We start from the raw sequence: 14,710 nt of genomic DNA on the forward strand, positions 1-14,710 counted from the left end.
AGTAGCCATTCTGCAGCCAAGTGCTTTCAAGGCCAACATGGGGAAGAGCCACAAACATCCCTTTTCCACAAGAGAATTCTTGCCTGCCCACTGGTAGAATTCTTGTTTTCATCTGTCTTTCATTGTTTAGTTTTCGAAGAAAAACCAAAGGTAAAGTGGTATGATCTTCCACACCTGAACCAGTTTGCAGCCACTAGAGCCTGCTGGGACAGGGCCCCTCAAGCATGCATTGATCTTGTCACCTGGAATTTGAGAGCTCAACAAGCCCCATAGCAACCGACCATACAACTGCCCATCAGCACTTGTACTTTCACAGGATTAGCTCAATTCTGGCTCTGCAGACACTGGCAGACACAGCACACAAACCTGGGCCTCTGTGGGCTTCCGTCATCACCCAGGGCCACAGTGGGCTGTCTGTTCTGGGCAGAGACACAGCAACATTCTCTTAAACTGAAATGAAACATAAATCCACTTCACCAATAATCATCTCAGGGCACAGTCCCTGCCACCTTCCTTGGGGATTTTAACATACACATGTCTCTGACCCAAACAGGTAGGTAAGATCTGACTTGAGAGGGGGGAAATCGAGATGAATTGGGGTATCAGGAAAGGATCCCCAAGTGGTTTTGTATTGGAATAGGCGTCCACATCCCAAACTGTACCTGGAGATGGAGAAAAATGCAGGAGATGAGAAGAGAAAAAATGGGCGACAAAGTGGCTGGAAGTGATTGAAAGCTTCTCTCATGGCTCTTTCTGGCTCTGGTTGCTTTGTCAAGGTCTTAGGTGCAGGCAGGGCTGGCTGTGGATTGTAGCTGCTGCACTGGGAGGTGGAAGCCTCACTTTACCTCCAGAAAACTCATTTGATCATCTATAAAATGATCATTTGATCATGCATAAAATGTAAAATCCCAAGGTGGTTGTCATGATAAAATGAAAAAAACATTCTTAACTTATATGAGTTACATGTTGTATAGTAAGCTATGTGGTATATAGTAAGCACAGAAATGATTCACTGTTATCATAATTGAAGGACAGTGGTTTGGTGTGCTAAGCACTGATCACAAACCAGAAAGATAGCTCAGAGAAGTAGACAAAGAAATCTATAGTTCAGAATGAACAGTACCAAGAATGGCATGTCCTCCAAATTGAGCTTGGGCAGCTAGATCTGAGCCTATCCTACACATCTGAGTCTACAGTATGAGGTAACAGTCTCCACCTATAGCTGTCTTCTCTGCCTGTGAGGTCATTCCTTTTTGAAGAAAACTGACCTCAGACTATAGTGTGATCATTTAAGGAAGAGCACAAAATACTGGAGAAGGCTTGTCTTCAAGCTCTAGATACAGAAATCCTCATATTCTTGGGTGTTGCCTTTCAGACAGAGAGTCAGAGCCACAAGCACTGATCCAAAAATCCCCTTTTCCAAAAAAAATTTCCATCTTCTACCAAGGTTCACATCCCTGTTTAGGGCACAACTGGTGTCTACGGTTGCTAGAGGAAGAGTCTCTCCTTATTCTCTAAGGCAGGAGTTCTGCAAAAATGCCATGACACGGGGACAAAATGAAACAACATGTTTAGGGACAACACAGGAAAAGCCCATATTATCAATGCTCCAAAACCTGGCTGCCTCAGGCTTGGCCAGTTATTCGTGAGCAGAGAGGTGTGTCATCTAAACGGTAGTCATGGCCTGGACGGGTCTGGAACTGTGGCAAGGTAAGGCTCTGAGACAAGGTGCCAGGAGAAAGAGGAATTTAATCATCTATTTCTGCCAGGAAGAAAAGTACCAGGAAGGAATCAGATGTACAGTTTGTCCTCTGGGGACCTCTGTCTTGATCCTCAATAAATCTCCTTTTAGATGCCACCTGCAGCAATTCCCATGGCTTCCATTAGCCTTATGGTCAGCTCTGCCAAGATCTGTATTCTTGGGAAAGACAGAATCCTTCTGAATCGCATTGTCTTCCTCTTCAAATGGAAATAATTTTGCTCGCACAAATCATAATTAGCATGTTTGCGGGAAGTTCAACTGTGAAACTCAGCATACATGAAAAGCAATGTACCACTGTTGCTTATGTGAAAACTCTTGTAAAACTGTCAGACACCATGCACCATCTAAATACAGCAGTGTTAGGTATGAGCCTATCAGTGATTAGTGGAGGTACGGGGTGGAGAGGGTGTCTCCGAGCTGTGGGTCTCCTGGCTGTGGGGAAGCTGACTCGGCGGCCATGCCAGAAGCTAGAGCCAAAGGATCTCCGTGTGTCCTCTCAACTCCACCGGCCCCACTTTGGAATTTTTTCCGATTCTCTCTGGTTTCCATTTGCTTCCTCCCTCTATCCCCCTGGCATGTCCAATTTCACCACCAAGTTTCTGAGTTTTGCTCATTTGGTTTACTGTCTCCAGAATATCCCTGCTTCTTTTACCTTTCAAACAATTCAACCTTGAACTCTGCTCACTCCTGCCCATCACCAACCTGAACTCTGAGTTGCTGAGAAGGGAAAGCACCCTCATAAGGAAACTCCTTCTTTCCTTACATCATTAGACTTGAGGAGAGACAGCATCTCCATCTCCACACTGCTCTGGCCAAGTTGTGCCTCAGTCAATTACACAACTGTGTCTTAATAGCCTTGGTAGGGCCCAAATCAGGATATTGTCTGGGAAGATTCACTTTGTACTGAGTCCAGCATAATCTCACTGCATCTAAGACAGAAAATTCTAGACACACCCCTCGACATCTTCGTTATTGATCCCAGTATGTGACCTATTTACCACGTGCTCAAATCTCTACCTCCTGCTGATTCTCAGATCAGATCATAACCCAGATTTACTATGGCCCAAAGTCTTGGATTTGACATGCCCGCACACTGACTGGAGAGAAGCATCTTCATTTTCACAGGAACAAGCCTTTAGATAAGACTTTCCTCCTCTCTTGGGGGCTCCAGGATACTGAAAAGTTCATACTCTGACATCTGATCAGGGGCCATGTCATTCTGGTTCACGCTGTCAACCCCAAGCAGGTGGGTCAGTTTGCTTCACCCTGAGTGCAGTTTGCCAGGGCAACCATGAGGCTGCATGAAGAGAACCTATGACAGAATGCACATGAGACAGACAAATGTCTTCACATTGAAGAAGGGGAGGAGTGTGCCATTGGTTTTCCATCCTCCAGATGCACTGAGTAAGTTCCTACATAACCTGTGTCCCTCCTTCTTTGCAGCATTTCCCATCCTTAAGCCTTGGTAGGAAGGAGAGCCATCTAGAAGCCCAGAATTCTATGGAATGTGAGTCTCCCTTCTCCTTATCCGTTAGTGTTGGAATTCTTGTTCCCAGAGTCTTGGATTTGACGTGCCCGCACACTGACTGGAGAGAAGCATCTTCATTTTCACAGGAATGAACCTTAGATAAGACTTTCCTCCTCTCTTGGGGGCTCCAGGACACTGAAAAGCCAAGCTTGTTACCAACGCTTGTCCTTCCTTAAGTACATTAAATACATCCCCAATAGTTAAAAGGATTCCTAAACAGCCAGGCCATTCTCCCTTCTTCTAACCATCTCCTCGGCCTAAGAAAGCCCAGCTGTTTCTTGCCTTCTGCCAGCTTTTGAATGTGTTTGCTCTTGCTTCTCTAGTTCTTTTAATTGTGATGTTAGAGTGTCAATTTTGGATTTTTCCAGCTTTCTCTTGTGGACATTTAGTGCTATAAATTTCCCTCTACACACTGCTTTAAATGTGTCCCAGAGATTCTGGTATGTTGTATCTTTGTTCTCATTGGTTTCAAAGAACATCTTTAATTCTGCCTTCATTTCATTATGTACCCAGTAGTCATTCAGGAGCGGGTTGTTCAGTTTCCATGTAGTTGAGCGGTTTTGATTGAGTTTCTTAGTCCTGAGTTCTAGTTTGATTGCTGTGGTCTGAGAGACAGTTTGTTATAATTTCTGTTCTTGTACATTTGCTGAGGAGTGCTTTACTTCCAATTATGTGGTCAATTTTGGAATAACCGTGATGTGATGCTGAGAAGAATGTATATTCTGTTGATTTGGGGTGGAGAGTTCTGTAGATGTCTACTGGGGGACGCTGACCGCTATAACTAAGATCAGAGCAGGACTGAAGGAGATAGAGACACAAAAAACCCTCCAAAAAATCAATGAATCCAGGAGTTGGTTTTTTAAAAAGATCAACAAAATTGATAGACCGCTAGCAAGACTAATCAAGAAGAAAAGAGAGAAGAATCAAATAGACACAATAAAAAATGATAAAGGGGATATCACCACTGACCCCACAGAAATACAAACTACCATCAGAGAATACTATAAACACCTCTACACAAATAAACTAGAAAACCTAGAAGAAATGGATAATTTCCTGGACACTTACACTCTCCCAAGACTAAACCAGGAAGAAGTTGAATCCCTGAAGAGAACAATAGCAGGCTCTGAAATTGAGGCAATAACTAAGAGCCTACCAACCAAAAAAAGTCCAGGACTAGATGGATTCACAGCTGAATTCTACCAGAGGTACAAGGAGGAGCTGGTACCATTCCTTCTGAAACTATTCCAATCAATAGAAAAAGAGGGAATCCTCCCTAACTCATTTTATGAGGCCAATATCATCCTGATACCAAAGCCTGGCAGAGACACAACAAAAAAAGAGAATTTTAGACCAATATCGCTGATGAACATCGATACAAAAATCCTCAATAAAATACTGGCAAACCGAATCCAGCAGCACATCAAAAAGCGTATTCACCATGATCAAGTGGGCTTCATCCCTGGGATGCAAGGCTGTTCAACATACGCAAATCAATAAACATAATCCAGTATATAAACAGAACCAAAGATAAAAATCACATGATTATCTCAATAGATGTAGAAAAGGCCTTTGACAAAATTCAACAGCCCTTCATGCTAAAAACTCTCAATAAACTAGGTACTGATGGAACGGTATCTCAAAATAATAAGAGCTATTTATAACAAACCCACAGCCAGTATCATACTGAATGGGCAAAAACTGGAAGCATTCCCTTTGAAAACTGGCAAAAGACAGGGATGCCTTCTTTCACCACTCCTATTCAACATAGTGTTGGAAGTTCTGTCTAGAGCAATCAGGCAAGAGAAAGAAATAAAGGGTATTCAGTTAGGAAAATAAGAAGTCAAATTGTCCCTGTTTGCAGATGACATGATTGTATATTTAGAAAACCCCATCATCTCAGCCCAAAATCTCATGAAGCTGATAAGCAACTTCAGCAAAGTCTCAGGATACAAAATTAATGTGAAAAAATGACAAGCATTCTTATACACTAGTAACAGACAAACAGAGAGCCAAATCATGAATGAACTTCCATTCACAATTGCTTCAAAGAGAATAAAATACCTAGGAATCCAACTTACAAGGGATGTAAAGGACCTCTTCAAGGAGAACTACAAACCACTGCTTAGTGAAATAAAAGAGGACACAAACAAATGGAAGAACATACCATGCTCATGGATAGGAAGAATCAATATCGTGAAAATGGCCATACTGCCCAAGGTAATTTATAGATTCAATGCCATCCCCATCAAGCTACCAATGAGTTTCTTCACAGAATTGGAAAAAACTGCTTTAAAGATCATATGGAACCAAAAAAGAGCCCACATTGCCAAGACAATCCTAAGTCAAAAGAACAAAGCTGAAGGCATCACGCTACCTGACTTCAAACTATACTACAAGGCTACAGTAACCAAAACAGCATGGTACTGGTACCAAAACAGAGACATAGACCAATGGAACAGAACAGAGGCCTCAGAAATAATACCACACATCCACAACCATCTGATCTTTGACAAACCTGAGAAAAACAAGAAATGGGGAAAGGATTCCCTATTTAATAAATGGTGCTGGGAAAATTGGCTAGCCATAAGTAGAAAGTTGAAACTGGATCCTTTCCTTACTCCTTATACAAAAATTAATTCAAGATGGATTAGAGACTTAAATGTTAGACCTAACACCATAAAAACCCTAGAAGAAAACCTAGGTAATACCATTCAGGACATAGGCATGGGCAAGGACTTCATGTCTACAACACCAAAAGCAACGACAACAAAAGCCAAAATTGACAAATGGGATCTAATTAAACTAAAGAGCTTCTGCACAGCAAAAGAAACTACCATCAGAGTGAACAGGCAACCTACAGAATGGGAGAAAATTTTTGCAATCTACTCATCTGACAAAGGGCTAATATCCAGAACCTACAAAGAACTCAAACAAATTTACAAGATAAAAACAAACAACCCCATCAAAAAGTGGGCAAAGGATACAAACAGACATTTCTCAAAAGAAGACATTCATACAGCCAACAGACACATGAAAAAATGCTCATCATCACTGGCCATCAGAGAAATGCAAATCAAAACCACAATGAGATGATATCTCACACCAGTTAGAATGGCAATCATTAAAAAGTCAGGAAACAACAGGTGCTGGAGAGGATGTGGAGAAATAGGAACACTTTTACACTGTTGGTGGGATTGTAAACTAGTTCAACCATTATGGAAAACAGTATGGTGATTCCTCAAGGATCTAGAACTAGAAGTACCATATGACCCAGCCATCCCATTACTGGGTATATACCCAAAGGATTATAAATCATGCTGCTATAAAGACACATGCACATGTATGTTCATTGCGGCACTATTCACAATAGCAAAGACTTGGAATCAACCCAAAAGTCCATCAGTGACAGACTGGATTAAGAAAATGTGGCACATATACACCATGGAATACTATGCAGCCATAAAAAAAGGATGAGTTTGCGTCCTTTGTAGGGACATGGATGCAGCTGGAAACCATCATTCTCAGCAAACTATCACAAGAACAGAAAACCAAACACCACATGTTCTCACTCATAGGTAGGAACTGAACAATGAGATCACTTGGACTCGGGAAGGGGAACATCACACACCAGGGCCCATTATGGGGAGGGGGGAGGGGGGAGGGATTGCATTGGGAGTTATACCTGATGTAAATGACGAGTTGATGAGTGCAGCACACCAACATGGCACAAGTATACATATGTAACAAACCTGCACGTTATGCACATGTAGCCTAGAACTTAAAGTATAATAGTAAAAATAAAAATAAAAAAAATAAAGAAAGCCCAGCTTTGTGATCTGGGGCTTGGTTTTCCCTGTCTTCCCCATCCCAGCATCCTTCTAGGAAACAGCCAGTTTCCCTCTCTCCTCTCAGAAGGCAAGTTTCCTTATCACCTGTGAATCACAAACCCACAGAGTGGCCAAACGTAGCTGAGCTGATGCAAGACCCTGGGAAGGGGAAAGCTGCAGGTTTGTTTGTGTTGGGAGGCGTGGTGACCCTCACCTCACAGACACGTCCTCTCCCGATCCTCGGGAGGTATAAAGATGGGTCCTCCACCACCAGTCAGGCACACTCTACCACCATGAATCCACTCCTGATCCTTGCCTTTGTGGGAGCTGCTGGTGAGTATCATGCCCTGCCTCAGACCCCACCCACACCCTTTCCTGGCAGACACATGCCCTTCCATTCTTGCTACCTCTCCTCTTTTGACTGTGCTCTGATGTTCTATTTCCTCCAGCTGGCATCTCTACTTCCCGTCCTCCTTGGGCTCTCTTTAAGCCTCACTTGTTTCAACTTCTCCCTGATTTCACTGCCACCACTGTCATTCATCCATATCCCAGCTGTGGTTGCCAAAGCTTGGAAGGGAGACCAGTTGGGTTGGCCCATGAAATGAAGCAGTAGGCTTCAGGCTTCTCTCTGACAGCACCAGAATAGCAATATTATAGCTACTCTGAACCTCAGATGCAACTAGGGAGGGTGAAAAATTACTCATGCCAGAGACTCAACTCTAGACATTCTAACTTCATTTGTCTGGGGTGCAGCCTGTGTCCTGGGCTTTTAAGCTTCCCAAGTAATTTTTAACATTTCCAGGCATGCAGCCAAGGTTAAAAATTGCTGTTCTATTGGCCAATGATAACATCTACCTCTGTTCTGCCAAAGTGAGCCTGGGGCTGCCCTCAACTCTGCCCTCACTGCACAGACCTGGGCTGAGGGGGAAGCTGGTCATGGCCAGGTCTACACAGACAGGGGGTTTTCCTAGCTTGGCCAAAGTATCCTGACCATCCAGGGCTTAAATAGCAAGGTGGAGTACACAGGTGGTGAATGAAAGAGAGAAGCATTCAGTGGGTGAGACAGACACATCACAATATCCCAAGTATTGTGAGGACATTTCTTGCTTCCTTAGCCTGGTGACCCCAGGAGAGATCTGAACCCCTGCAGGGTACCTAGCTATGTGCCCTGCAGACACAGAGACTTGGGAGCCACATCCAGTGATGCTTACCAGGGGTGACAGCACTCCCTCCATTGCCTAGCCTCACTGTGCTTCTTAAGGATTTCTAATTAGCAGGAAGGAACCGCAGCCTGGGAGCACCACCCCTAATGTACTAATGACTTGCCTTCTCCCTTCCCATCTCCACTGCAGTTGCTGTCCCCCTTGATGATGATGACAAGATCGTTGGGGGCTACACCTGTGAGGAGAATTCTGTCCCCTACCAGGTGTCCCTGAATTCTGGCTACCACTTCTGTGGTGGCTCCCTCATCAGGGAGCAGTGGGTGGTGTCAGCAGGTCACTGCTGGAAGCTGTAAGTGTGGGGCCCCTGACTGCAAAACTCCCAGCCAGGCTGCCTGGGAGAGCTTTCAGCCCTGAGAAATACTGAGGTTGGGTAAGATGGATGGGATAGGTGGTGGAGCTATCCTTTTGCTGGATAGCTACACATTAAAGTCACCTAAGAAAGAGTTTTAAAAATAATGATGCCTGTGTCCTATCCCAGGGCAATTAACTCAAAGTTTTCAGGAAGAGGGGGTGAATATCAGTGAGTATATAACACTCTACTTCTGGTAACTGTAGAGTGCATAGACAGAGTTGAGACCGCTGCTTCCATCAAGAACTCTCAAACCTAAGTAGGCGCCAGAACCACCTGCAGGCTTGTTAAGTCACAAATCACTGGGTCCCATCCCAGGGTTCTGATCAGTAGATGGGGGTAAGGACCAAGAATTTACATTTCTAACAAGTTCCCAAGAGATACTAATGTTATGGCTACCCTTGGATTAGATTACACAGAAGGGTGGTGCTCACCAGGCCAAGAAGGGAGGGAGGAACAGGCACTGTGCACAGTTAGCAAAGACCTGGGGTGAAGAATGCTGGGAAAACTACAAGGAGCTCCTTGTGCCCACAGTGCTAGTGACTATGGAGATTGTGGGACAGAGGCTGTGAAGGTGGGTTGAAGGGAAGCCTCTGGTGGGATCACTTTGACTCTTCCCCACCCCACTACCACCAACCTCTGAAGCAGAAAGGTCCTGGGTCTCACACCTACACTGATCCACATCCCTCTACTGCCCATGTGATATGGCTACACAGCCCACCTGATCCCTCCAGAGCTGTCATAAGCAGGGAGCTTAAGGACCCTGGGGAAGGTGGGATGGGTGCCGCGGCTGTGAGAGAAGGTCTTCACCATGCCTGCCCTGCCCAGCGGACGCATCCAGGTGAGACTGGGAGAACACAACATCGAAGTCCTGGAAGGGAATGAGCAGTTCATCAATGCAGCCAAGAAAATTCGCCACCCCAAATACAACAGGAAGACTCTGGACAATGACATCCTGCTGATCAAGCTCTCCAGGCCTGCCGTCATCAATGACCATGTGTCCACCATCCCTCTGCCCACCGCCCCTCCAGCTGCTGGCGCCGAGGCCCTCATCTCCGGCTGGGGCAACACTCTGAGCTCTGGTGGTGAGTGGGACCCTTTGTCCTTCTACTTCCCTCTATCCTCACAATTTCCCGAATGAAGCATACCCCTTAAGTTGAATCCTCTTGCCTCCAGGCTTAATACTCATTTCTAGTGACCGTAGGCTCTGTACTGGGCACCAGAGAGATGCAAAATCTGAAGGAATGGGCTCCTAACATCAAAAGACAGGACAAATGGAGAACTTGCTATGATCACGTCTTGGGAGGCGTTGAACAATGATCATTTTGGGGACTAAAAGCCAGAGTCCCTTGCTAAGACTTAAGTTTTGGAGTCCTCTCCAGGGGCAGTGTTCCTATTCAGTGTTCCATCCTATGTTATTGTCTCTTTCTCTGGCCTGACCCACATTTCTACTTTCTTTCATCTCCTCCTGATCCTCACAGCCGACTACCCAGACGAGCTGCAGTGCCTGGATGCTCCTGTGCTGTCCCAGGCTGAGTGTGAAGCCTCCTACCCTGGAAAGATTACCAGCAACATGTTCTGTGTGGGCTTCCTTGAGGGAGGCAAGGATTCTTGCCAGGTGATTTGGAGAACCCTTCCCATGCAGAGGCTCCCACTGATACCCAGGCCCCACCCAGGAAAAAGATTTGAACTCCCAAAGTGGCGGGGCTGAGGAGGCTCCCTGTAGTGCCCCCATGGAGAATTGAGGAAGGCTCCCTTGGGCTGCATGCTGACTGCTTAGGAAGAACAGAGAACGGACCACCATGAGAAGGACGTGGAGCCACAGAGCTGCCTGGAAAGGGGTTCTTTTAAGATTCAGAGTAAATGTAGCTATTTTTCTCCTCTATCTCTCTCTTCATACAACTTCTCCCTTCTCCCCAGGGTGACTCTGGTGGCCCTGTGGTCTCCAACGGAGAGCTCCAAGGAATTGTCTCCTGGGGCTATGGCTGTGCCCAGAAGAACAAGCCTGGAGTCTACACCAAGGTCTACAACTATGTGGACTGGATTGAAGACACCATAGCTGCCAACAGCTAAAGCCCCCAGTCCCTCTGCTGTCTCCATACCACTAAAGTGACACTGCTCTCACTGTCTTTGTGTGTGCCTGCTCCCTCACACTCCTTCACACTGGAAACAATCTTCCAATCTCCGGTCAGACACAACTATTGCCCTTGAAGATAAGCAGAGCACCCAGCTCCCAAAATGTGTTGCATGGTACACTAGATTAGCACATACAAAGAGATGGAATCCAAAAATAATAAGAAGCTTGGGAGAAAGGGGGGCAGTGTTTTCTAGAGAAACATGTGTTTCAGAAAGGTGGTCTTGGGGGAGGTATTGATTTTTATTTGGGCTTCTTACAGCGGTTAGAGCTAATCTACCTTCAGAACAATAACAGCACACAAAATGTGTCAGCATCTTCAAGGTGACCCAAAAAATCTGACCAGCTGAATCTTCTTGCTAAAATACAACAGTAATGACAAATGCTGATGGTGATGACATGCCTCTCCCAGGAATGTTTAGGCACCAAACCCTGGACAAAGCCCCGCTTCCCATTCACCTGGAAAATCAGACTCAAGTAAATCTCCCTGGCCCCCTAACTCTTCCCTCAATTCCCTAGTTCCATCTCTGTGAGCAGCTAGAGAGATGTCCCGCCTACCATAGCGGGAGCCGGACTTCCACTTGGGAATCAAGCCCAGCTCTGCACGCCGCGTTTTTGTCTTCTTCGCCTTTGGGGTAGGATGCCACAGTGAATCCCACAGCTACCACCAGCTCCCCACTCTGACCAGGGAAAGAAACTAGAGAGGGTCAGGATTCACTCATTTGATTAATTAACTGAGGAAAGATTCATTTTCATAAAACTTGCTCACCTTTAACACACTTCAAGTGAGTTATTTGGGATTCTTTAAAAAAAGGTGGAAGGAAAGACATCTGAGGGCTGTGACACCATGCAGACACTCTGGCCACACGTTGGCTGGCTTGCACCCACGGGACGAGCAGAGGGAGACAGGCCTCATGGCACTTCTAGCACCTGCCAAAGCCTCCTCTTGGCAATTCTGAGAGGGCCCATGTTGGGTCCGTAACTTATCCAAGCTTGTCACCGAAGATCCAATCAATCTTCTCTTCGAAATTCCACCTTCACCTTCTGTCCCAAGTGCTTGTGGACACCCCTGGGAGCTGGTACCAAAGGCCAGGAGCAGCCAAGGGAGACAGACAAGTTCAGAGCACATTTCCTGTTACAGGGAACACAGCACAGACCTCCAAGTGTCCACGGACCAGCATGCAAATTGCAATGATGAGTAGAGTAAAACCTACATGGAGCACAGGATTCCTGGCCAACACAGAGGACCGCAGTCCACATGCTGTGGAATACTCCCAAGTGTGCATCAGATACTTGTTTGGTAAAGAGTAGATGTGTAAGATCAATTACCTTGAGAGGGCCATCTGTGCTCCAGATGTGTGGTTGGTGTGAGGAGATGTCTACCACTCAATATCTTCAGAGGAAAACAGGGCTCAGGGCTCACACACAATGGACAGATACACACAGGTCACCGAGAAAGTCACTGCATAGAAACATCACTTTGTTCAACATGGATTTTGTTTTTATGGAGTCCAAACGCAGACCCTAGTTCACCTTACAGCCTTGGGTTTGTCTGCTTTAGGAGATATATATCCAGTAGATAGATAGACAGATGAGATAGATACATTTTTTCCCTTTCTTACCATAATATCAATGCCTCATCTGAATATCATAACTCAAGAGTCAAGGGAAGAACCAAATGCTTCACAGAAACAGGGCTGGGCAGGGAGTGTTAGTTTCCACAGTTTCCTGTCTCCATTCAGATATTTCCTGTCCAAGCCCAGCTGGTTATCTGAAGCCAAGAGGCAGACGTAAGGATCCCAATGGCCTTGCAGACGGTTGCTTCCAACTCCTAAGTGGACCATTAGGTATCTTTATACAGGAAAGTGAGTCACCCCACTCAGAAGGGTTGTCAGCAGAAACAGGGCATGAAAATCACAGATAACCACGGCATTTCTTCCAAGTAGTCAGTGTAAACTGAACCAACACTACCACCACCAAAAACACAAAACAAGCCAAAAAAAAAGCTTATTCAAAATCCAAGACAAAAGGCAGGGGGGATATTGGGATGAATTGGGGTATCAGGAATGAATCCCAAGTGTTTTTGTATGGGGACAGGCATCCACATCCCGAAATGTACCTGGAGATGGAGAAAAATGCAGGAGAGGGGTAGAGAAAAAAAGGGGGACAAAGTGGCTGAAAATCATTGAAAGCTTCTCTCATGTTTCTTTCCAGCTCTGGTTGCTTTGCCAAGGTCTTGAGTGCAGGCAAGGCTGGCTCTGACTGGGAGCTGCTCTCTGGGAGATGGAAGAGTCATTCACCTCCAGAAAGCTCATTTGATCATCTGTAAAATGGGCAATCCCATAGGTAGTTGTGATGATAAAATGAAAAAAACATTCTTAACTTATATGAGTTACACGCCCTATAGTAAGTTACGTGGTATATAGTAAGCACACAGAAATGATTCACTGTTATCATAATTGAAGGACAGTGGTTTGGTGGGCTAAGCACTAAACACAAGTCAGAAAGATGTCTTAGAGAAGTAGACAAAGAAATCTCTGGTTCAGAATGAACAGTACCAAGAATGCCATATAATCCAATTTGAGCTTGGGCAGCTGGATCTGATCCTATCCTACACATCTGAGTCTATAGTATGAGGCAATAGTCTCCATCTATAGCTATGTTCTCTGCCAGTAAGATCCGTCTTTTTTGAAGAAAGCTGACCTCAGACTATACTGTGATCATTTAAGGAAGAGCGCAAAATACTGGAGAAGGCTAGTCTTCAAGCTCTAGATACAGAAATCCTCATATTCTTGGGTGTTCCCTTTCAGACAGAGAGTCAGAACCACAAGCACTGATCCAAAAATCCCCATTTCCAAACAAATTTTCCATCTTCTACCAAGGCTCACATCCCTGTTTAGTACACACTGGTGTCTACACTCGCTAGAGCAAGAGTCTCTTCTTATCCACTAAGGCAGGAGTTCTGTGAAGACCCCATGACAAGGGGCAAAATGAAACAACATGTTTAGGGACAACACAGTAAAAGCCCATATTATCAATGCTCCAAAACCTGGCTGCCTCAGGCTTGGCCAGTTATTCATGAGCAGAAAGGTGTGTCATCTACAGGGTAGTCATGGCCTGGATGGGTCTGGAAATATGGCAAGGTAAGGCTCTGAGACATGGTGCCAGGAGGAAGATGAATTCAATCGTCTCTGTCTGCCAGGAAGAAAGGCACCAGGAAGGAATCGGATGTACAGTTTGTCCTCTGGGACCCTCTGTCTTGATCCTCAATAAATCTCCTTTTAGATGCCACCTGCAGCAATACCCACACTTCACAATGCACTCCATGGCTTGTCGGCCTTATGATCAGCTCTGCCAAGATCTGTATTCTTGGGAAAGACAGAATCATTCTATATCTCAGTCTCTTCCTTTATAAATGGAAATACTTTTGCTCTGCACAAATCATAATTTGCATGTTTGTGGGAAGTTAAACTGTGAAACTCACCAAAAATGAAAACAATGCACGACTGTTGCTTCTGTGAAATTTTTTGTAAAACTGTCAGGCACCATGCATCATCTAAATATAGCAGTGTTAGGTATGAGCCCATCAGTGATTAGAGCTCATCAGTGATTAAGGTGGAGAAAGGGTCTCTGAGCAGTGGGTCTCCTGAATGTGGGGAAGCTGGCTCGGCGGCCACGCCAGGAGTTGAACCCGAAGGTAGTCTGTGTGTCCTCTCAACTCCATGGGCCCCACTTTGGCATTTTTTCCAATTCCTTCTGGTTTCCATTTGCTTCCTCCCTCTATCCCCCTGGCATGTCCAATTTTACCACCAAGTTGCTGAGCTTTGCTCATTTTATTTATCATCTCCAGAACATCCCTGCTTCTTTTACCTTTCAAATAATTC

At 45.2% G+C, this 14,710-nt stretch overlaps 2 protein-coding genes and 1 gene segment (V, D, J or C); all 3 read left to right on the top strand.

The window, feature by feature from the left end:
* The window catches only part of LOC112620195 (immunoglobulin delta heavy chain-like), a 233,042-nt gene that overhangs the window by 137,761 nt on the left and 80,571 nt on the right, over positions 1 to 14,710 (top strand). The window lies entirely within an intron of this gene.
* Positions 1 to 14,710, top strand: part of LOC112620203 — a 119,099-nt gene that overhangs the window by 28,098 nt on the left and 76,291 nt on the right.
* LOC112620198 (trypsin-2-like) lies at positions 3,085 to 10,817 on the top strand. Of its 4 annotated transcripts, XM_025378486.1 has the most exons (6): positions 7,414 to 7,453; positions 8,473 to 8,632; positions 8,822 to 8,863; positions 9,521 to 9,777; positions 10,174 to 10,310; positions 10,613 to 10,817. In XM_025378486.1, exons 1-6 carry the CDS (start codon positions 7,414 to 7,416, stop codon positions 10,763 to 10,765), a joined length of 789 nt encoding a protein of 262 aa, XP_025234271.1. In that variant the 3' UTR covers positions 10,766 to 10,817. The 4 variants fall into 4 exon arrangements, with proteins under 4 accessions (XP_025234270.1, XP_025234272.1, XP_025234271.1 ...); XM_025378485.1 differs by lacking the exons at positions 7,414 to 7,453; positions 8,822 to 8,863 and adding an exon at positions 3,085 to 3,166; XM_025378487.1 differs by lacking the exon at positions 8,822 to 8,863 and having other exon boundaries at positions 7,403 to 7,453.

The sequence above is a fragment of the Theropithecus gelada genome, chromosome 3 (assembly GCF_003255815.1).
Source record: "Theropithecus gelada isolate Dixy chromosome 3, Tgel_1.0, whole genome shotgun sequence".
NCBI classification, from domain to species: Eukaryota; Metazoa; Chordata; class Mammalia; order Primates; family Cercopithecidae; genus Theropithecus; species Theropithecus gelada.

Coding starts and splice junctions, on each gene's coding strand:
- LOC112620198 (XM_025378485.1), top strand. CDS start 3,085: ATGCACATGAGACAGACAAATGTCTTCACATTGAAGAAGGGGAGGAGT. Junction 8,633..9,520: donor GCAGGTCACTGCTGGAAGCT/GTAAGTGTGGGG, acceptor TGCCCTGCCCAG/CGGACGCATCCAGGTGAGAC. Junction 10,311..10,612: donor GAGGCAAGGATTCTTGCCAG/GTGATTTGGAGA, acceptor CCTTCTCCCCAG/GGTGACTCTGGTGGCCCTGT.